This window comes from Dermacentor andersoni, chromosome 10 (assembly GCF_023375885.2).
Source record: "Dermacentor andersoni chromosome 10, qqDerAnde1_hic_scaffold, whole genome shotgun sequence".
Lineage (NCBI taxonomy): Eukaryota > Metazoa > Arthropoda > Arachnida > Ixodida > Ixodidae > Dermacentor > Dermacentor andersoni.
In genome coordinates, this window is record NC_092823.1 from 18306880 (window position 1) to 18330867 (window position 23988).

The following is a 23988-nucleotide window of genomic DNA, read 5'->3' on the forward strand; positions in this document are numbered from 1 at the left end:
GCGCAGCACTTCCGCAGTAAGCGACGCTCACTTCGCCTTTTGAAAGCCCAGTGCAAACAGCAGGCGCACACCGAGTCTGTGCGCCTGCACCAAGCCGCGCCGAATCAATCCAGAGGAAAGGAAAGCAGCGACAAGCGATCGTACAAAAGCCTAGTGCAGAAACCAGGCTCACATCAATCTGTGCTCGAAAAAGCGATCGCATAACAGCCTAGTGCAGAAACCAGGCGCACACCAATCTGCTCTCGGGAAAGCGCGCGCAAGCACGTAGCGAGCCGCGCCAATCCAATCCAGAAGGCAAAAAAGAGGGGGGAAGTAATGTGTGACACTAAGTTCAGTGTTACCAACACTTTGACGCCTCGGACATCGTCACTGCGTACAATTTCAACATCAACGGCGACGACGTGTCCCTGGAGCGTGAGAAGCCGACGCTGAAGACTAACGCCGTTCCAAGGATTTTTGAAGGCCTTCCAGCGTACCTGACTAAGCCCAAACCTCGGTCCCGCTCATCGACAGATAGACCCTCACGCAAACGACCTCGTGAGTTGTCGGGTACGGTTGAAGAGCGCCGATCATCGTCGACGCCGTGTTCAGACTGGACCGATGCTGCATCAGGGAATCACGGTATGTTAGTCCTGTTTACGTCCGCGCCATCAGGTGTGGCTTGCTTTCTTGCTTTATGATTGCACCCATAAATTGCTGGCTTCTTGCCGTCAATTTGAAGGGCATCGGCAGAGCCTGCAAAATGTCAAACTACATAACCTCGGTTTTTTTTTTGTGTGGTTTTTTCTTTTTTTTTTTTTTTTTTTTTACAGATTTGGCGCTCAGTGACCCGGTGGAAAACCACCACACGGACTCGGCTTCTCAAACAGACCGCGTGATTGGCTGTGCCAGCTGTGCTGAAATGCAGACGTTGAGGCGCCAGCTTCGAGCCGCGAAACAGCAGCTTCAACAATGCCAAGGAAAACTTGCCAAATTCCGGTTGCAGTCTGCCAAGTACAAACGGCAACAGCAAAACCTTCAAAGCCTTTCAGATCGCGACAAATTGATTATTGATCAGTGTGTGATGAAGGCGAGCGCAAAGTCTGCTCGAGCTGTGCGGTAAGTTCGAAGCACTGCATCACATATATAGTATACGTAAAGGCGATGGAGTCTTCGTGTGCTAATTTTAGGTACATAGGGGAATGTCCATGTCTATCATAGGACAGTGGAAGCTACGTATTTGATGTGTTTTGAACGAATGTTGGTCGTCTTCAAATGCACATCTATGCACAAGACCAATCAGAAATGACACTAATTTTTGTGCTTGATTCCACCCATTCTGCATTGATTCCACAGTATCGAACCATGTAGCAACAATATTTTTCTATGGTAAATGTTGTATTCTTGACTGCTGGGATCGGCTTGTGATCTTGCTGTTTCCATCTCTCTCAGCACCTTAATGTTATTCTCTGGAGCATGTTTATTAACAGATGCTGAATGATTTTTATTATGCACTGGGGACTACTACACATTTTAGTTAAAACTTGGGAATGCATGCACACATATTTGCTTGATTATTCGGTGTTCCATATTGACAATGCACCACAGCTCTTTGTTATTTATAGTGGTCTGCTCTCTTTTACAGAATATTTGCCTGCACATTGACATGGTTTGCATGATATGCACAGAGCATTATGCATGTTCACATCACCTCTTGGCATATGATAGCCTTGGTTCACAGCAGTGTGTTTATGCTTGGTAGCATCAGCAATGGCTCTGGTAGCATGCTTGAGCATGTGAATGAAATGGGTACCCTTTCCTCGCCAGGTATAAGAAAGACTGGCTGTATGACTGCCTTCTCTTGAAGATTAAGTCCACGTCTGTATACACATCATCATCATCGGCCTGGTTATGCCCACTGCAGGGCAAAGGCCTCTCCTATACTTCTCCAACTACCCCGGTCATGTGCTAATTGTGGCCATGTTGTCCCTGCAAACTTCTTAATTTCATCCGCCCACCTAACTTTCTGCCGCCCTCTGCTACGCTTTCCTTCCCTTGGAATCCATTCCGTAACTCTTAATGACCATTGGTTATCTTCCCTCCTCATTACGTGTCCTGCCCATGTCCATTTCTTTTTCTTGATTTCAACTAAGATATCATTAACTCGCGTTTGTTCCCTCACCCAATCTGCTCTTTTCTTATCCCTTAACGTTACACCTATCATTCTTCTTTCCATAGCTCGTTGCGTCGTCCTCAATTTGATTAGAACCCTTTTCGTAAGCCTCCAGGTTTCTGCCCCGTAGGTGAGTACTGGTAAGACACAGCTATCATACACTTTTCTCTTGAGGGATAATGGCAACCTGCTGTTCATGATCTGAGAATGCCTGCCAAACGCACCCTAGCCCATTCTTATTCTTCTGATTATTTCAGTCTCATGATCCGGATCCGCAGTCACTACCTGTCCTAAGTAGATGTATTCCCTTACCACTTCCAGTGCCTCACTACCTATTGAAAACTGCTGTTCCCTTCCGAGACTGTTAAACATTACTTTAGTTTTCTGCAGATTAATTTTTAGACCCACCCTTCGGCTTTGCCTCTCTAGGTCAGTGAGCATGCATTGCAGTTGGTCCCCTGAGATACTAAGCAAGGCAATATCATCAGCGAATCGCAAGTTACTAAGGTATTCTCCATTAACTCTTATCCCCAATTCTTCCCAATCCAGGTCTCTGAATACCTCCTGTAAACACGCTGTGAATAGCATCGGAGATATCGTATATCCCTGCCTGACGCCTTTCTTTATTGAGATTTTGTTGCTTTCTTTATGGAGGACTAAGGTGGCTGTGGAGCCGCTGTAGATGTCTTTCAGTATTTTTACATACGGCTCGTCTACACCCTGATTCCGCAATGCCTCCATGACTGCTGAGGTTTCGACTGAATCAAACGCTTTCTCGTAATCAATGAAAGCTATATATAAAGGTTGGTTATATTCCGCACATTTTTCTATCACCTGATTGATAGTGTGAATATGGTCTATTGTTGAGTAGCCTTTACGGAATCCTGCCTGGTCCTTTGGTTGACGTATGATAGGTATGATAAGTATGATGATAAGTATGATAGGCTGAAGTTCCTGTTCCTAATTATTCATAATGAAATAAAAATAAATAGGACGAACTATATTGAAATTTCTAATAACGAATCTTCTAGACATCGCCACAGCATGTATATTCCCCCTCCGGTAAACCATAATGACACATTTAAATATAGCTTTTTTCCCAGAACGATAAAAGAGTGGAACATGCTTCCCGATTTCGTAGTTCAGTCTACCTCTTTAAATAGTTTTCTGAGTAATTTGCATGCCATCATTTATTCTGATGGCGCGGTCCGTTAATGATCTGACTTTCTGAATCATCTTATTTTTTGATTTTGTTATTATCTGTGTATGTTCTTATTGTACATGCCTCAAGGTACATTGACTGTTTTTTTGCTGCTTGCCCTATTGCAATGTATATGTAATGTAATTTCATTTTTGTACGTTGTATGAATCAAATGTGTTGACATTGCTTGTTTTATTATTTTTTTTCTCCACTCCTGTAATGACCCTATGTAAGGGCTGACAGTATCAATAAAGAAAGAAAGAAAGAAAGTCTAAGGTGTTCCTGATTCTATTTGCAATTACCTTAGTAAATACTTTGTAGGCAACGGACAGTAAACTGATCGGCCTATAATTTTTCACGTCTTTGGCGTCCCCTTTCTTATGGATTAGGATTATGTTAGCGTTTTTCCAAGATTCCGGTACGCTCGAAGTCATGAGGCATTTCGTATACAGGGTAGCCAGTTTCTCTAGAACTATCTGCCCACCATCTGCTGTTACCTGATCCTCCCCAGCTGCCTTCCCCCTTTGCATAGCTCCCAAAGCTTTCTTTACAGCTTCCGGTGTTACCTGTGGGATTTCAAGTTCCTATAGACTATTCTCTCTTTCATTATCGTCGTGGGTGCCACTGGTACTGTATAAATCTCTATAGAACTCCTCAGCCACTTGAACTATCTCATCCATATTAGTAATGATATTGCCTGCTTTGTCGCTTAACGCATACATTTGATTCTTGCCAATTCCTAGTTTCTTCTTCACTGCTTTTAGGCTTTCTCCGTTCTTGAGAGCATGTTCAATTCTATCCATATTATACTTCCTTATGTCAGCTGTCTTACGCTTGTTGATTAACTTCGAAAGTTCTGCCAGTTCTATTGTAGCTGTAGGGTTAGAGGCTTTCATACATTGGCGTTTCTTGATCAGATCTTTCGTCTCCTGCGATAGTTTACTGGTATCCTGTCTAACGGAGTTACCACCGACTTCTATAGCACACTCCTTAATGATGCCCACAAGATTGTCGTTCATTGCTTCAACACTAAGGTCCTCTTCCTGAGTCAAAGCCGAATACCTGTTCTGTAGCTTGATCTGGAATTCCTCTATTTTCCTTCTTACCGCTAACTCATTGATCGGCTTCTTATGTACCAGTTTCTTCCGTTCCCTCCTCAGGTCTAGGCTAATTCGAGTTCTTACCATCCTATGGTCACTGCAGCGCACCTTGCTGAGCACGTCCACATCTTGTATGATGCCAGGGTTAGTGCAGAGTATGAAGTCTATTTCATTTCTAGTCTCGTCGTTCGGGCTCCTCCACGTCCACTTTCGGCTATCTCGCTTGCGGAAGAAGGTATTCATTATCCGCATATTATTCTGTTCCGCAAACTCTACTAATAACTCTCCCCTGCTATTCCTAGTGCCTATGCCATATTCCCCCACTGCCTTGTCTCCAGCCTGCTTCTTGCCTACCTTGGCATTGAAGTCGCCCATGAGTATACTGCATTTTTTTTTTACTTTACCCATCGCCGATTCCACGTCTTCATAGAAGCTTTCGACTTCCTGGTCATCATGACTGGATGTAGGGGCGTAGACCTGTACAACCTTCATTTTGTACCTCTTAAGTTTTACCACAAGACCTGCCACCCTCTCGTTAATGCTATAGAATTCCTGTATGTTACCAGCTATGTTCTTATTAATCAGGAATCCGACTCCTAGTTCTCGTCTCTCCGCTAAGCCCCGGTAGCACAGGACGTGCCCACTTTTTAGCACTTTATATGCTTCTTTTGGCCTCCTAACTTCACTGAGCCCTACGGTATTATATCCCATTTACTGCCCTCTAATTCCTCCAATAGCACTGCTAGACTCGCCTCACTAGATAATGTTCTAGCGTTAAACGTTGCCAGGTTCATATTCCAATGAACACACATATCTGTATACATATATCTTAAAGAAAATAACTTTCTGCCCCTGCCGAACCCACGCACACTGTACAGCTACATGAAGAACTTGAAAGCTGATTTTGGGTTTGATGCACACATATTTACTATACTGAAGGAAAAGCTGCTGACTTCCCCTGAAAGAGAAGGACGAGGTTGGAAAGCGCATCTCTTAAACTGCATGTTGTGCTTGTGCCTTTCTGAAATGATTCAAATGACAATTTTTTTTCTCAGGTGTGCTCATGTTCGACGAAATGAGTGTCAGCAAAAGCCTGCACGTCAGAGAGTCTGACATGAAAGTCCTTGGAAAAGTTGACTGGTGAGCACACCAGGCCAGGAGACCATGAAAAAAATAGTGATCACGTGTTGGTCTTCCTGTTTCGACCCTTTTTGCATGGATGGTCACAAACTGTGGGAACTTTCTGTGCATCGAGCGCCACCCCTGGATCAGTACATGCAAAGCTTCTACTGCAATGTATTGTACACTTGTCGAATTCTGGAGCGGTTGTTGATGCAGTGACATGTGATAATTCGACAACTAATCGGTCAGCCTTGAGGTCCCTAGATATGTATTTAATAACATAGGACTTGTGCTGCAGGCCAGCTAGGACGACTTAATTTTATTAGTCTCACATTTCTTTGCAGGCATTCATGGCGACATCAGAGACAAACGGGTGTCATTTCAGCGCCCATGTGACCCCTCTAGGATGATTTATATTGTCATTAATCCACTGCACATATTTAAGTGTATTTGGAACAACCTGCTGAAAGTTGGGAAGGTTTTGGTAAGTGAAAGAATTTTTGTTCTTGTTAGATACGCGCTCGTATGGTTTTATCAGAAGTAATGTTTCCTTTTTCCTACAGCTGCCGCAAGGTCAGGAAGTATATCATCATCATTATGCAGAACTCCTAGAATATGAAGAGCAGCAATCTAGACTGCGTGCTGTGCCAAAGCTCACAAAGGCACATATATACCCAAATGCTTTCCAGAAAATGAGCGTCAAACTTGCTGTTCAGGTAAGGTACCTTATGTTCAGGTGCTAATAGGACATACAAAAATTGCTTTTGTATGTTACCCACAAAGAGCTGTGACAAGAAAAGTTTCTTATTTCCAGTTCAGTGAATCCACAGCTACAGTGATGAAATTCTACAGTGAGCAGGAAGCATGCAAAAAGCTCCATGCATCTGCAGCAACATATGAATTCACCAGGAGGATGAACAAATTATTTGACTGCTTGAACTCTCAAAGGCCTGAGCATGTGCAGTACAATGAAGCTGAACATGTTGCTGTAAGAATTATGCTTTTGGCCTCGCACATATCTGGTTTCTTGCTAAATACTTTATTACTTTACAGACACTGAAAGAGAGCGTTGCATGGCTTGACAGCTGCTGCACTACATAAAAAGTCTGCCGAAGCAGAGGCAGATTTGCTTTTTGAGCAAGCCGACATGGGAGGCTCTAAGAGTAACCCTGCTCAGTACTATATCTCTTGTTGAGAACCTTCTTAAAGCAGGTTTTCGCTATGCACTGGTGGGAAAGTTTGGACAGGACCCATTAGAGGTAAACAAGTGAATCTTCCCGCATGCAACTAGGTAAATAACAGCATTTTTCGTTTCAGAGATTTTTTGGCATTGTCAGACATGTTGCCAGTGATGGAGGACAGCCGACAGTCCAGCAATTCCTATTTCTATATAGGATGCTTTCTGTGAAGAATCTTGTCCAGCCGCCCAAGCGATCCTCTGTAGCTGGAGATGGTCCACAACTGCTCCTCAAGCTGCAAGATTTATTCAACAAAGAAAAGCCTACTGGGGCCTGTCATGTGAACAACAATATATCTGGAGCAATATTTCCTAAACATAATGAAATCAAGCAGGCCTTTTTATTTCCTTAACTAAGTGTACGTCATAGTTCTTCTGCATAGAATTATGTGCAAGTCCCTTCATTTCTGGCCACATTAAGTTGTATGGGCATCGCATGTATGGCAGGGCACTGTGCATTGCATGCAGCATCATGAATGGATGATTTTGCAGCTGTTGATTTAGAAAAGCCATGCCGATTTTTGATAAAGCCTAGTTGTGGTTGTCATGGTAAAGCTGTATAACAATACAAGGCATCCAGTAAATTTGTTGCATTGTGTGCGGGCTGTTGACCACACCAACAATATAGTATTTGTATTTCAGGCTGATTCTTTGGCTATTCTTCTGGATGAAGTCCTCTTGGAACCTGCAGAAACTGTGGAGGAGGCTTCAGTTCTCTGCCATTAGCAGTCCCCAAAAGAATGCATAAGGGATTGCCTTGCCGGCTATGTCGCAAAAAAGTTTTCTTCGTTGAGCTGCTCGAGCTGTGTAGGAACAATGAGAAGTTTTGAACAAGCGGCAACTGGCCTGATTCTTGCAAAATCCAAAGGTGGTCTACAAGTGCCCTCCAGCCACCTAGTCGCTCTCCTCCAAATTGTGGAAGATCATTTGGAAGTGTACACAGTTGACAAAACTGCCTGTTCTGATGTGTACGTTAATATTGTGGAGAATGTTTTGATGGACAGTCGTACTGCTACAGCTGCTGTCGGCTGCAAATCGCACTTTGTAAGCCCCACTGCAGAAGTAGTTCAGTTTTTTCTTAAGACCCGCTTGCATTTTTTCACGAGAGAAAAAAAAAGCAGATGCAAGCAAAGGGGTGAGCTTCATGTCCAGCAGGGGTGGTAGGAAACCAACCAGTTGAAGGGGTACCAGTTAAAGGGGCGCAGTAGGTATCACGATTATCGTGTAAAGGCGACCACTTACAAAAAATTGCAATGCTGATGATGAAAGAGAACAAGGGTGTTGCGAGATCTGAGCAGGGCATTGATAAAAACACATTTGCTTTATACTTTGTTGCAACCTCAATTTGTGTTATACCAGGATAGAGTAGTTCACAGCAATAGCGCCCTTACCGCGACCATCTATGAAAGGTATAGCATTAGAATTCCTTTAATGCAAGTGTTAAAACAATAATATGCATTGTTTTATTTTCCATTGTCCTTTAGTCTTGGCTATTGATGGGCTACAATTCTTCAATTGCATGTACTTTTAAGTCTGTATGCTGCTATAAATAAGAAGGTTATTAGCACACTGTTAGCTATATTTGCATTATTATTTCCTGAGCAAGTTGTGTGTGCATGTTTAAGTAACAGCTGAAGAAGTAGAAAGGTGGTATCTCTAACAAGCCATTTAAAAAAAACATTGCTGTATTTGTGATGTGGCTACTTGTGTTCGTTTGAGAGTTGTTTAGCCGTGTGTTATAAAATGCTTATGCTTTACACTTTCTTGTTTATAGAAACAATCGATATGCATTCTGTATTTATTGCCATTCGTTTGCTGATGTTTGTTTCCTGCCCCCCAATGCATACCTCTCACGTTTGATCTTATTTTTTTATGCTTATTATATCAGGTCATGCTTTTAACAAACTTCTTGAATTGTGAATGATGGACCATTCATGACTGGACGCCTCTGTGCTGTCTGTATTTCTCTCCGCTTATTTTACATCATAAATAAATGATCGTGCTTGTATGTTGTTTTTGCACCAACACGTTTTATTTCTTTTCTTAATCGAATTATAAAGTTTTTTTTTTCATTTTTTGACCATGATAAGAATTTCAGGACCGGTGATTGCAACATTTTAACATATTGTAAATAGTTGCGCATTAAGAACCAAAATTCCTAGTCTCGTCGTTTCTGTGTCGAAACAACGAGCAGCGTGAGTAAGTGCTGGGCTTACTGACGCTTCTAAACGACTGCTTGCTAAGGCAATTGCCTAATTACAATACAGCTAGTTTCAACTGTGCAGGTCCTAACACTTCACGTTCGCCTTAATCCGTTGCTAAAAGCCGCACCGAAGACATTTAGTAGCTTAGTTTGTCTTGCATTAATCCTACCTAAATCTCGTTCAGAAATGGCATCGCTTTGCAGAGAAATCTTAAGCGCACGGAGCAGCTCAATTCCTTTTTTTTTTTGTCATTAAGTATTCTACGGTAGCAGCCCTTTGCAATAACAATTTCATTCTTTTGATCTCATAAGATACTGCCCACAGTCGGAGTCCTCTGCCACAGTTTAAAAGAAAGTGAACTGCTGTGCTCGGCGAACAATCTGGCGCTATGCGCAACGGAGAGTTGGCGCTTACTTACGGGCAAGCGGGGGTGCAACAGCCCTTATGTTTGCATCTGGTAATAAGTGGGACCACTGGCGCTTTGTTGCGAATGCGCGGTGTTTAATTTCAGGCAAATATTAAAAAGCGGAGCCCACCGAAGTGTTGAGGCGAACGGCGATGATGAAGAAATCTGGACCAAGACCGCCCGGCTGTGTACAGCGGACGCATTTCGACGGGGGCGAAATGCAAAACACCCGTTTATTTAAATTTAGGTGCATTTTAAAAGATCCCAGGTGGTCAAAATTAATCCTGAGTGCCCCACTACAGCGTGCCTCATAATCGTATCGCGGTGATGATGATGAAGCCTCAGTTAATGGCACAAACCCACTGTGGGGGATAGGCCACGAATCGGGTGGTAACATGATTCAATAAGTAAAATAAAATAAATTGGTTAATAAATAAATAACACGGAAAAAAAGGAGAAGAAATAACCCAATATGCAAAATAAAGTGTGAATACATGAGATAAAGTGTGAATACATGAGATAAAGTATTAATGAATACGATAGTGAACCTTGCATTGATAGGATTGTTAAAAAAAGCAAGAAAAAGGTAAGGTAAATTATGAATAATAATAGTAAGATTTAAACTGTGAATTTGTGTTCTTACATTTTGAATTTTCTAAATTGAAGTAAAAATAAATCAATTCTTTAAACTAAAAACTATTAACAAGGCATTCTTTTTGTGCCAAATAGAAAATTATAAATGGCTAGGCAAACGTTCCTGTGGCTATATCCCAAAACTGTTGCTCCAAGGGAGAGTATAACAGTACTGCTTAAAGGTAATTCTAAATTTTGAAGTGGAATTTCTAGACATAGTTTTCGATGCGTAGAAAGCCGCCGACATGATAATAAAAAATGTTCTATAGTTTCTGGTTCATTGCAGAGGTAGCATAGAGGGGATACCGCCTGACCACATTTGTGCAAATAAAAATTGTGTTGGAATAAGGCAACGCAGTCTAGTAAATTCCGGCTCTTAAAATTCCAGATTTTCTCTTTTTTTGGGGGGGGGTCTGAGACCGCCGCAAGCTCCACGTTATGAGCAGCTTTTTTTTGTTCCGGGCGCTCATATCATGGCAGATGACGCGCTCAGGCAGTAATTTAATAATATTCAATGTTAAAAATAGTTACGTGAAACTAAAGCGATGGTTGAGAAAGCTAGAATACCGAGGCTGCCCCACCCACAACCAAAGCAGTTGCGGCGTTCGCATGCCCTCTCATGCACGGTTGCGCCTCTAGTGGCGGGCGCTGGCTCTATATGAAACTGAGGCGGCAGTTTCGTGACCAGAAAAAAAAAAATGGAAGGACTCTGGTTATAGTGATAAATTTTATGAATGAGACAGAGGCAGGACTGCCTACGATGCTTGACAAGCTAGCGCTGCTTACGATGCTTTAAAAAAATTCGACAGCTTTAAACTGGTCGTCATCGACACGACCCTGGCGTAACGTGAGTAATCGGAAAGATTGAAAGGAGTGACTCGAAAGTGATTTCTTTCAAGTGTGTTGACAAGGGTATGCTAGCCAGGGTCCCAAATGGCAGAGGCATATTCTAGCTTTGTTCTAACGATCCGAACATATAAACCTGCTGGTGGGGCGACGCAGACGCACGCAAACACACTTTGAGAAAAGGGACAGAACGTTTAAGCCAAGACGATGAATGATATGGATTAATGTGGCGTAACAAGTTGTTCCACACTGTTACACAGATTGGCCGATAGAGGTCTTTCACAACTGATATACCAAAACTGGCAAAAACCCACAACTCGCCACACGCTAAGTTCATCACCATCATCAGCCTGTTTTATGTCCACTACACGACGAAGGCCTCTCCCTGCGATCTCCCAATTACCCCTGTCCTGCGCCAACCGATTCCAACCGGCGCCCGCGAATTTCCTAGTTTCATCGCTCCACCTTGCCTTCTGCCGTCCTCGACTGCGTTTCCCTTCTCTTGCTACCCATTCTGTAACCCTAATGGTCCAACAGTTACATAACCGGCGCATTACATGACCTGGCCAGCTCCATATTTTTCTCTTAATGTCAATTAGAATGTCAGCTATACTGGTTTGCTCTCTGATCCAAACCGCTCTCTTTCTGTCTCTTAACGTTATGCCTAGCAATCTTCGTTCAATCGCTCTTTGCACGGTCCTTAACTTGTTTTCAAGCTTCTTTGTCAGTCTACAAGTATCTGCCCCATATGTCAGCACTGGTAAAATGCACTGATTGTACACGTTCCTTTTCAATGATAAAGGTAAGCATCCAGTCAGGAGCCGGGAATGTCTGCCGTATGCGATCCAACGCATTTTTATTATTCTATGAATTTCCTTCTCATGATAAGGTTCCCTGTGATTAATTGACCTAGGTAAACGTACTCCTTCACAGAATCTAGAGGCTGACTTGTGATCTTGAACTCTTGTTCCCTTGCCCGGTTATTGATCATTATCTTTATCTTCTGCATATTAATCTTCAACCGCACTCTTACACTAGCTCTTCTTGTTAAGGTCCCCGATCTGACAGGATCTGACAATGTCTGCCATATGCGCTCCAACCCATTTCTATCCTGTAAATTTCCGTCTGATGATCATGGTCCCCTGCGAGTAGTTGACCTAGGTAAACATACTCCTTCACAGACTGTAAAGCCGAATGGCGATCCTGAACTCTTGTTCCCTTGCCAGGCTATTTATTGATGATTATCTTTGTCTTCTGAAAATTAATCTTCAACCTCACTCCTACACTCTCCCTGTTAAAGTCCTGAATGATTTGTTGTAACTCGTCCGCAGTGTTGCCAAATACAACAATGTTATCGGCAAACCGAAGGTTGCTGAGGTATTCGCCGTTGATCCTTATTCCTAAGCCTTCCCAGCTTAATAGCTTGAATACTTCTTCCAAGGATTGTTAGATATGGAGCTGTTTCCTGCGCCTACTTCGAGTTCCCCCGGACCACATCGAATCGCAGCATATTCCAGAGGATCGCTCGAGCCAACAAGTTCACGTGCCAACAAGTTCGTACGCCGCCGGTAGCTATTCAATGCTTGAGTTTTCCAGAAAACGAAGGGGTAGCCCGGCATTGTTGCAAGGAAAGTGGGTCCCGAAACAAGACGGCTGCGATGTACCGGGAAGGCCCAAGCGTCCCCCTTCTTCGCCTTTGAAGAAGGCATTTGCCACCACAGCGGGGCCGTACCACCGGGAGCAGGTGAGCCCTCGGACAATGGAGCCCAATCGTCTCCCTTCTCCGCCTTTGAAGAGAGCATTGCACCACAGCAAGGCAAGACCGCGGGGAGCCGCCGGGTGTGACATCACCGCACGGGTGCCTACCATTGGCCGAAGGTGGCGTCATCTGAGCGGGCTCTCCCATTGGCCGAACATGACGCGACTTCCAGTGCTCGAAGGGTTTAAAAGAAGCATTCCCTGATTCCCTGATTCACCTCTCTCGAACTTCTTGCCGCGGGCCGCAGCGTCCGAGTTGCTGCCGGCCCGTAATGATTGTACGACTGTTACTTGACTCTCACCTCTCTGTATATAATGTAAAATAAACCTCCCAAGTTTGTTGTTTCATCCCGAAGTCCGTCCTCAACCCCTACATCTGGTGGCAGCGGTGGGATCGCCTCCGAATGCAACAGCTGGTGGCAGCGCTACGGATCAACCTTCGTCGAGAGAGATCCTAAGGAACCGGGAAGAGCGAAGAAGAGAGAGCCTTCGTCGAAAGAGGTCCGAAGAAACTGGGAGTAGCGAAGAAGAGCGAGCCTTCGACCCAGGGAGTTCTGAGGAACCGGGAACAGCGGACAAATGAACCGAATGGCAGGGTGCTGCAACCGTAAGTGAGCGCGTGGTTTTTTTCCTTTTGATTCGCCAGACTCAAATGTTGTGTGTTCATTTTGATAGTTCTGGGAATCGGGAGTTTGTTGCATTGTGTGTTTGCACAAATTAAGGAAAACAGTTCTAACCACCTGTCGGGGCAGCTGCCATGGATCTTAGAAGGTTGACGAGGTTAGACTTGTTGTTGGTGTGCGACGATTTGGGAGTTGAGGCGGACGAACGGATGAAAACGCCAGCTATCATAAAGGCGATTGAAGATAGTGGCAATGATGACAAAAGCATTGAGCTTGCTTGGGAGGTGATACAGGAGCCACGGGAGCGTGAGCGTCGTGAACGTGTGCGTGAGCGTCGTGAACGTAAGAGTGAGCGTAAGCGTGAAGAACGCGAGAATGAACGGAAGCGTGAGCTTCAAGAACTTACTCTTAGGTGTGAGCGTCACGAACGTGAGAACGAACGCGAACGTGAGTATCAGGAACGTAAGCGTGAGCGTGAGCAAAAGTATGAGAGAGAGAAGGCAGCACTGATCAAAGAGATACAGTATTGTGATCAGTTAATGGCACAGAGACAACGGCTGTCTGAGAATTCTGTAGGTAGTACAGAGCGAAAGAATGAGGCAGCATCGAGCGGATTTTCGCCAAAAGCCGACGAGAAGAGTAGTGCCTGTGAGATTGGCTGCAGATTCATAAGTGAAGGGAAAAGGCTAGCTGCTAACGATGCCTTAGTGGCAACAGAGGCCGTTAAAGGCCGCAAGGAGAGCGACGAGGTGCTGTGCCAACAGAGGACTGTAGAGACAGCTAGGCCAGCTGCGAACAAATTGGCACAGTTACCGCGCGTGTGCGTCGCATCTCATGGTAGCGAGGTCGTTAGCGAGGTACAGAATACTACGGACTTGACAGACGCGAGCACCCATGTAGAGCCAGATCTGCGTGCAGAAGTGAAATGCGAACTGGACGATGCGGTTGAGAGTAGTTCTCGGGATGGCGAGCTCCGTAGTTCACGAGAGAACAACTGCATTGTTCAGGGATCGGTGCGGCTCTCCGCCAGTCTAGATAGCCTAGATAGGGATGGTTCAGTTATTAATCATTCGGACTGTGCGCGTGAGACAGCGATCGATACCGACGGACTGTGTGTCGATGCACAGCGTGAGCTGGGCAATGTAGTAGAGGGCAGTTCGCAAGAGTGCGAGTTGTCTAACTCGAGTAAAGCCTGCTGCATTGTTCCAGAGTCGGTTGGGCTGTCCACCAGTCGAGGCAAAGTGAGAGTAGATTTATATGTAAATCACTCAGACTGTGCGGGTAAGAGACCGATCCGGGCCGACGAAATGTGTACCGGCCAGCACGAGGCACGAGAAGACGACATGAAAGTGAGTGCGAAGAGAAAGCGCCGTAAAAAGAAGCGCGCTAACGACCGAAAGACGGTAACTAATGTAGCGCCGCCAAAGATGGCGAGAAACCCAAGAGGGCAGGGCGCGAGGGAAAAGGTGCGGTCGTCACTGACGATGTTGACGCATCGAAAACGTTCGAGCCACAGGTCAAAAGGAGACCGAGAAGCATGTTCTACACGGACGCGGACAAAGGGCACGGGGCTGTTAAACTCCTAGTCGTTCCGTAGTTCTTTTTATAGCTCAGCGTGCAGTACGAAGAAGCGCAAGGTGGCAGGACGAGACCAGGTGGGGAGTAGCGACGCGGTCAATCAAGTTTGTGAAGAAAGCGGGGCGCCAGGGCGCAAATCGGCAGGAGACCGTAACGTCTTGGGGGAGCTGATAGTGAGTCAGCCCTTTTGTTGTACCTCGGCAGCCAGAGTAGCTTTCAAACCGCGACCACCTCGAGTCCGACTCAAGGTATGAGTCAGACGTAAACGTTTGGAACGGGAGGCAAAGAGAGCTTCCATAGAAGTAACACATTCTGTTTTGTTTTATTTTTGAGCATCGGAAAGTTTTCGCGAATTGAGGCTAGGATTTCTTTCAATGTGTAAGGTTTGAGCTTTGTTTGTGTTTTCGTTTGAGAAGCTCCGAGGTTTGAAAGATGCGTTTTATGTAAACCTGTAGTCTCGCGAGATGTTCATTAATAAGTACATAGGCTTTCTTTTTGTGTGTGTGTGAGTAACCTGTAGGTCAAGGTTATCGTTGAGAGGCCTATCGTAACGCGCCTGTGTGCTATTTAACCTTCTTTCCTTTTAAGTGTTTTTGAATTTTCTAAGGTTAAGCGCGTAGATTTCCAGTAAGTGCATCATTTGCATTGAGAAGCGTCCTTAGTTCCTTTAGCGCGTGTCCTGTGTGGACGGAAGGAAGCAGAATTATGACTGGGTTGCTCGTGTGTGTTGAGGGCAGCCGTATTCTGACTTCTCTGATAAGTATGCCTGGAACTAGTTATTAGAAGACGCATTATTTTAAGGGTTCTGTGGAGTGTGTAAGTCCCGCAAGTTTAATTGTTCATTTAAGTCACGTGTCCTAGAGGGACTAAAGGAAGAAACGTGAGTAAGCGAAATGAAAAGTTTGCCTACAACGCAAGTACGCGTTCTGAATAGTGACCACAAGGTTGGCGCGCTTGTGATTACGTGCTTGTGAGGTTGACCAGTTTGTTCAGTAGCACCGGCACGTGAGATAAGTACGCCACTGCGGTAGGGTTGGAAACATGCTGTTCGTGTAGTTAAGCCACTTCGGCTGTTTTCATTTGTTGTTTGCAACGTCAACGACACTTTGTTTTGCAACAACAATAGTACTCTGGCCTTGTCGGCATTCGGGGAGAAATGGATAGCGGTTTGGAAGGGTGGTTGGAACTGCTTTGTCAAAATTGGGGAAAATAAAAGATCAGGGTTCATTTTGACTCGGTAATAGCCTGGCGAGTCAGGGGTGAAGAGCCTGCGCTTACACGTGGTGCAGCGCTGTGTTGTTTTGTTTGTTTGACGTATGTTCCCCAGGGCCCAGGATCCCGAAGTTCGTCAAACGAGGCTCGACACCCATACCCTGCAGGTTCTTTCAGCGTTCCTCATGGCCAGCGAATTGAGTTCACCGGCCATTCAGAACAACCGGGGCGAGGACGAGCTGTTAGATATGGAGCTGTTTCCTGCGCCTACTTCGAGTTCCCCCGGACCACATCGAATCGCAGCACATTCCAGAGGATCGCTCGAGCCAACAAGTTCACGTGCCAACAAGTTCGTACGCCGCCGGTAGCTATTCAATGCTTGAGTTTTCCAGAAAACGAAGGGGTAGCCCGGCATTGTTGCAAGGAAAGTGGGTCCCGAAACAAGACGGCTGCGATGTACCGGGAAGGCCCAAGCGTCCCCCTTCTTCGCCTTTGAAGAAGGCATTTGCCACCACAGCGGGGCCGTACCACCGGGAGCAGGTGAGCCCTCGGACAATGGAGCCCAATCGTCCCCCTTCTCCGCCTTTGAAGAGAGCATTGCACCACAGCAAGGCAAGACCGCGGGGAGCCGCCGGGTGTGACATCACCGCACGGGTGCCTACCATTGGCCGAAGGTGGCGTCATCTGAGCGGGCTCTCCCATTGGCCGAACATGACGCGACTTCCAGTGCTCGAAGGGTTTAAAAGAAGCATTCCAGAGAGACCAGAGCATTCCCTAATTCCCTGATTCACCTCTCTCGAACTTCTTGCCGCGGGCCGCAGCGTCCGAGTTGCTGCCGGCCCGTAATGATTGTACGACTGTTACTTGACTCTCACTTCTCTGTATATAATGTAAAATAAACCTCCCAAGTTTGTTGTTTCATCCCGAAGTACGTCCTCAACCTCTACAGGATGCAGTGAATAGCATTGGAGAGATTGTGTCTCCTTGCATGATCCTTTTCTTATAGGTATCTTTTTACTTTTCTTGTGGAGAATTAAGGTAGCTGTGGTATCTCTGCAGATATTTTCGAAGATATTTACGTAACCCTCCTGTGCTCCTTGATTACGCAATGCCTCTATGAATGCTGGTATATCATCTGAATGAAATGCCTTTTCGTAATTTATAAAAGCCATATAGAGAGGCTGATTGTACTCTGCGGATTTCTCTATTGCGTTATTGATGATACGGATGTGATAAATTGTAGAGTACCCCTTTCAGAAGCCAGCCTGTTCTCTTGTTTGACTTGAGTATTGCCCTAATTGTATCGAAAATTATCTTCGTGAATATTTTATACAATGCTGGAAGTAAGCTAATGGGCCAATAATTTTTTAATTCTGTAAGGACTCCCTTTTGTGGATTAGTTTATTGTTGACACTCTTCCGGTTCTCTGAAGCCACTGAAGTCGTGAGACATCTTGTGTAAGGAGCCTCAAGCTTTTATAGCATGGTAGCTCCTCCATCTTAGATTCAATCGACTGTTATTCGATCTTTTCTCCTGCCGCTTTTCCCCGTTTCATGTCATGCAAGGCCCTTCTAACTTAATCGCTAGGTATAATAGGACCCTCTTCAACCTGTTCATTACTGCTTCGAATGAAAGTATGGAACTAGCAGAAGAATGGCTGCTCTGGGTACTGTACAGGTCAGTATAGAATTCTTCCGCTCCTTTTACTATATCTTCGCAATTGCTGATATCACCCTGCTTATCTTTCAGTGCATACATCTTGGCTTGTCGTATGCAGTTTTCTTCTCACTGATCTTATGCTGCGTCCATTTTTAATGCTTTTTTCAGTCTTTCTCACGTTGTAATTTCAAATATCTCTTACTTTCTCCTTGTTGATCAGTTTTGACGGTTCTGCGAATTCTACCTGATCTCTTGAGTAGGACACTTTCATTCTTTGTCATTTATTTATTAGGTCCTTCGTTACTTGGGAGAGCTTATCTACTGCCTTGGTGTCGTATCTCCCACTTCAGTTGCTGCTTCTGAGGCTAGCATAGCTACGGTTTCATTCATTACCTCTATGTCACCTTCATCTCTGTTGTGAGGCTGCATACTTATTCTTGGATTGTAGCGCGAAGTGACACACACATACTAGAAGCAGACAGGACGAGCGCTCGTTCTGTCTGCTTCTAGTCTGTGTATGTGTTGTTAGATACGGGACCTTTTCCTGAGCCTCCTTAGAGTTCACCAGACCACATCGAATCGCGCCACAGCTAATTAAGAAGCGCAGAAGCACGGATACCACATTCCCGAGGCGCGGCACGTGCAAACAAGTTGGCGGCCCCCACCTCGTGTGCCGCAGGTGGAGCTATTCACTGCTTGACTCTTCCCGAAAGTGAAGCGAGAGCCTGGCACTGTTCCAGGTAACTTTGGTCCAAGAGGCAAGACGGGTATAATGCACCGTGAAACCCTGGCAGCGCCGCCCCCATCCGCCTATTGTGACGGCGCATTACAAGTCAGCAAGGCAAGACCGCAGGGAGAAGTAAGCCCTCGGACAAGTGGGGACCAAGCAGCGACCCTCTCCGCCGGGTGTGACACCATCGCACGGGCGCCTACCATTGGCCGAACGCGACGTGTCTTTGAGACACCGAAGGGCTTAAAAAGACACAGACCGGGAGCAGCAGGAGAGCATTCCTAGAGCATTCCTAGAGCATTCCTTCATTCATCTCTTTCGAGCTTCTTGCCACGGGCCGCAGCGTCCGAGTTGCTGCAGGCCCGTAATGACTTCTATGACTGTTAATTTCTCGGTCGTCTCACTGTAAATAATGTAAATAAACCTCCCAAGTTTTCATCCCGACGTCCTCCTCAACTCTTACAGTGTCACTTCGCGCTACAATCCAAGAATATGTCACCGCACCAGCTCGCCCAACTTTCTATCCTTTTGCATATTTGTTTGCAAGTACCAGCCTGAATTGGTCTGCTTTTACTCTTACTGCGTCTGGGCGGGCCTGTTTCTTCTTGACCATTTTTACTCTTTCACTCTTCAAATTGAGGTGAATCCTAGACCTCACTAACCTATGATCACTGCAGTTTACCCTACGTTGCACTTCTACATCCTGCAAGATGCTGGTATCGGCCAAAAGTATGAAATATATTTCATTTCTTGTTTCTCTTCATGGCTTGTCCAGGTCCAATTTCTGTTGCTACGCTTCCCGAAGAACATGTTCATTATTCGCCTCTTATTCTTTTCTGCGAATTCTATCAGCATCTCTTCTCTAGTGTTCCTAGAATCGATACCGTAGTTACCAATGCTTGCTCACCAGGAGGCTTTTTCCCCACTTTTGCATTGAAGTCGCCTATGACTACAGTATACTCTACTTCCTTTTTAAATAAATAGAAGTTGATCCATAAATATTGTTGCGTGTGGAAAGACACAGACAGAAGAGGCTATTTACAGGCTATTTACACTGGAGCCAGGCAGCCAGGCTGACACTCGCTCGCGCCAAGCGCACCGACCAACTTCGTCGTCGTTCTCGCGGCGGCTCATTTCTTGAGCATCGCTTGAGCATATCGTAATACTACCCCCCGGCGGCAAAAGCGCCGTCACGGTGCTGTTAAATATCCAAGGCGCGTGGAGAGTTGTAGGGCTTGAGTCGGGCGACGTGGACAATGTCACTGGTTGTCACAGCGGAGGACGTAGTGGGCGTGGCTAGAACAATTTCATAGGTGACATCGGTCACTTGGCGGAGCACGCGATATGGGCCTGTATAGCAGGCAAGCAGTTTCTCATAAAGGCCAACTTTACGCGATGGTGACCAAAGCAACACGAGGGTGCCGGGCGCAAAATGGACATCACGGTGACGGAGGTCGTAGCGTCGCTTCTGTTTGTCTTGAGAGACTTGTAGACGAACGCGTGCAAGTTGACGAGCATGGTCAGCACGGGCGATTGCATCACGGGCATAAGCGCTAGTTGAAGCTGTGGTGGACGGAACCACGGTGTCTAGTAGTAGCGTCGGTTCTCGGCCATACAAGAGGTAAAACGGGAAAAAGCCGGCAGTTTCGAGACGGGAAGAGTTGTATGCAATGGTAATGTAAGGTAGAGCCAGGTCCCAGTCACGGTGGTCGTCTGAAACGTATTTGGATATAATGTCTGTAAGGGAGCGGTTCAAACGCTCAGTGAGGCCGTTCGTTTGAGGGTGGTAGGAGGTGGTAAATTCATGCTGTATGGAGCAGGCCCGCATGATGTCGTCAATGACTTTGGCCAAAAACGTATGGCCGTGGTCTGTTAGCAATTGACGCGGAGCACCATGCATAAAGATGATATCATGTAGCAGGAAGCCCGCAACGTCAGTTGCACAACTGGTCGGAAGAGCACGGGTTACGGTGTAGCGGGTCGCGTAGTCCGCCGCGACTGCAACCTACTTGTTTCCTGATGTGGATTCCGGAAATGGGCCGAGAAGGTCCAAGCCGACACGATGGAAGGGCTCGGCAGGGATGTCGAGCGGCTGCAGGTAACCAGAGGGGAGCTGGGAAGGCTTCTTGCGTCATTGGCAAAGTTCACAAGCGGCGACATAACGTCATACGGAACGTGCAAGGCCCGGCCAGAAAAAAACGGCGACGTACACGGTCACAGGTTCGAGATACCCCGAGGTGGCCTGCCGTTGGTGCGTCGTGAAGCTCTTCTAGAACGGTGGAGCGGAGGTGTTTAGGTCCTACAAGCAGGAACTCAGAGCCGTCCGGATGAAGGTTACGACGGTACAGAGTACCGTCGCGTAGGACGAAGAGGCGCAGAGCAGCATCGGCCGGAGAGTGTTCAAAACGGTCGATGAGTGCTCTGATGTAGGCGTCACGGCGTTGCTCGTCGGCGAAGTGAAGCAGCTGGGATACAGAGAATACGCAAGAAGCACTGGCAATATTGGAGGAGTCAGAGTCGTCGACAGGGTAACGCGACAAACTGTCAGCGTCTTGGTGCAGGCGGCCGGACTTGTACACTACGGAATATGAAAATTCCTGTAGCCTCAAAGCCCATCGACAAAGCCGGCCTGTAGGATCTTTTAGCGATGAGAGCCAGCAGAGAGCATGATGGTCAGTGACTACGGAAAAAGGGCGACCGTAAAGGTAAGGACGGAACTTCGCAACCGCCCAGACAACAACAAGGCACTCTCGTTCCGTAATGGAATAGTTGCGCTGCGATGGTGCTAGGGGACGGCTCGCATAAGCAATAACGCGATCCTGGCCACACTGACGCTGGGCTAAGAGGTGCCATGACCGCTGGCATCTGTACGCAATTCTGTAGGGGCATCAGGGTCGAAGTGGGCGAGAATGGGTGGTGAGGTTAGAAGAGTGACGAGACGAGAGAAGACGGCGGCTTCTGAAGTGCCCCACGAGAATTGCACGCCTTTCTTCAAAAGATTAGTGAGGGGTCTAGCAATTGTCGCGAAATCTGGAACAAAACGACGAAAGTACGAGCATAGTCCTACAAAACTTCGGACGTCTGCGGCTGTCTTCGGAACCGGAAAATCTCGGACAGCGCGTGTTTTATCGGGATCAGGCTGTACTCCGGAAGCGTCAAGGAGATGGCCCAGAAGAGTAAGTTGACGGTGGCCAAAACGACATTTGGACGAGTTAAGTTGCAGCTTCGCCTTTCGAAATACATCAAGTATAGTCGTTAGACGCTCAAGGTGAGTGTCAAACGTTGGCGAGAAGTCGATGACGTCGTCGAGGTAGCAGAGGCATGGGGACCATTTGAAACCTTGGAGCAAGGAGTCCATCATACGCTCAAAGGTGGCAGGGGCGTTGCATAATCCGAACGGCATTACTTTAAGTTGGTACAGGCCATCAGGTGTGATGAACGCGGTTTTTTCTCTGTCCATATCGTCAACAGCAATCTGCCAGTATCCAAAACGAAGATCAATAGAGGAGAAATAGCTGGAACCGTGGAGGCGTTCAAGAGCATCGTCTATACGTGGGAGCGGGTAGACATCCTTCTTAGTAATGTTGGTCAGATGACGATAGTCTACACAGAAGCGCCACGTGCCGTCCTTCTTCTTAACCAACACAACAGGTCATGCCCAGGGACTCGATGAAGGCTCAATGATGTTTTTATCGAGCATTTTTTTCACTTCATCTTGAATTACACGGCGTTCCGACGCAGAAACTCGATACGGTCGTCGGTGAATAGGCGTAGCATCGCCAGTAAGAATCCCATGCTTGACCGCGAGCGTCCGGCCTAAAGGGTGATCGTCGAAGTCGAAAATATCTCGGTAAGACGATAATACTTGGCAGAGGTCTTCAGCCTTCGCAAAGGACAGGTCCGTCGCAACCATTTTCTTTATGTTGGGATCGGCGCCCGAGGCTGGCGCGAGGGGCGTGCAAAGCTCGCAAGAACCATCGGTTGATAACGCTGCCACATGACGGTCCCCGAGACAATCAACGTTTGCAAGGCAAATACCTTGCGGTAGAATTTGCTTTGCCAATCCAAAGTTAAAGATAGGTACGCGAGTGCGGTTAGCAGTAATAGTAAGTATAGTGTGAGGCGTGGTAACGTCATAATGTAGTGGAATGTCGGGCAGAGGAGTGACGAGTTACTCGCCATCAGGGACTGGTGGGGAAGACAACAGTTCAATAAAAGCTGTTGACTTTGGCGGCAGGCGAAGAAAGCCAGTGGGGCGTAAGCGGCACTGGGGGGCGTCAGAAGGTTCTGCGAGAATCGGCAACTCAAGGCGAAGGGTACTGGCAGAGCAGTCAATAAGGGCAGAATGCGCGGAGAGAAAGTCGAGGCCGAGAATTAGGTCGTGGGGGCAATGAGCAATCACGGTGAAGAGGACAGTGGTGTGGCGGCCGGCAGTGCTGACTCGTGACGTACACATGCCGATGATAGGCACAGTACCACCATCCGCAACGCGGACGACGCGTGCCGACGCTGGGGTGAGGAGCTTTTTGAGTCGTCGTCGGAAGGCAGCACTCATAATAGAAAGATGTGCGCCTGTATCGATGAGTGCAGTGACAGGATAGCCGTCAACGTCAAGAAGGTTTTGGTTCGTTGGTAACGTGAGCAGAGGATTTGAGGGCAGGGTCGACAACACAGCTTCACCTCCAGAAGCTGCAGTGCCTAGTTTTCCGGCTGGGTCCGGGAGGCGATAGGCGGCGAAGAGAAGCGGCGGGGTTGGGGCGAACGAGACTGATGGCGTCGAGGTGAGGGCGAGCGGCTGTACCTGAAGGTTCGGAGCAGGGGCATCAGCGGCAGTGGGTTCACGGCGGGTGGCAGAGGGTACAGAAGGTCCACAGGTGCGGGTATAAGTGGCGGCGTATGTCCGAGGAGGTGGTGGCCATCGGTTGCGGCAGTGACGAGCGACGTGGCCGATACGACAGCAGTGGAAGCAGATCGGCCTGTCATCAGGGGTACGCTATTCGGACGGGTTGCGGCGAGATGTGGCAGAAAAGGACTGCTGGGGACGAGGAGGGCCGGTAGAGAACTGGGGAACGCTGGGTTGAGACGTTGTACACACGGAGTTCAGACCCATGTTCTCAAATTCCTGTCTGACTACGGCCTGAATCATCGCAATCGTGGTTGCTGGCGGATCGGGAGGCATCGCGGCGAAAGCTGGCGAACAGGCGGCCTCGAGCTCGCGGCGAACAATACGGGTGACGTCGTCACAGGTGGTAGCCTGACGTGGTCAACCCTCACATGTCGACGTAGCAGCAGTGTTGGGTAGCCGCGTGATGTGGTGTGTGATACGGCGGCTCTTAGCCTGTTCAAGGCGACAACATTCTTTAATGATGGCGTCGATTGTCGAGATGTTGCCGAAAACAAGCAAATTGAAAGCGTCGTCGGCGATGCCTTTTAGAACATGTGACACTTTATCTGCTTCAGACATAGCATCGTCAGCTTTGCGGCATAGAGCCAAGACGTCGAGGATGTATGAAACGTACGGCTCTGT

General features: G+C 46.9%; 1 protein-coding gene across 1 annotated transcript; it reads left to right on the forward strand.

The window, feature by feature from the left end:
- The first annotated feature begins 348 nt into the window (after positions 1–348).
- On the forward strand, positions 349–8837 carry LOC126519299 (uncharacterized). Its single transcript, XM_072284984.1, has 7 exons — positions 349–1098; positions 1807–1869; positions 5278–6059; positions 6139–6291; positions 6390–6563; positions 6629–6834; positions 6893–8837. The coding sequence occupies exons 1-3, from the start codon at positions 677–679 to the stop codon at positions 5564–5566; spliced, it is 774 nt and encodes a 257-aa protein (XP_072141085.1). The 5' UTR covers positions 349–676; the 3' UTR covers positions 5567–6059; positions 6139–6291; positions 6390–6563; positions 6629–6834; positions 6893–8837.
- The last annotated feature ends 15151 nt before the right edge of the window (positions 8838–23988 follow it).

Excerpts from the sequence above, each read along its gene's own strand:
- LOC126519299 (XM_072284984.1), top strand. The coding sequence starts at position 677 with ATGATTGCACCCATAAATTGCTGGCTTCTTGCCGTCAATTTGAAGGGC. Across the intron at positions 1,099-1,806 it reads AAGTCTGCTCGAGCTGTGCG|GTATAAGAAAGACTGGCTGT; the intron begins GTAAGTTCGAAG and ends TTTCCTCGCCAG. Across the intron at positions 1,870-5,277 it reads AAGTCCACGTCTGTATACAC|ATATCTTAAAGAAAATAACT; the intron begins ATCATCATCATC and ends ATCTGTATACAT.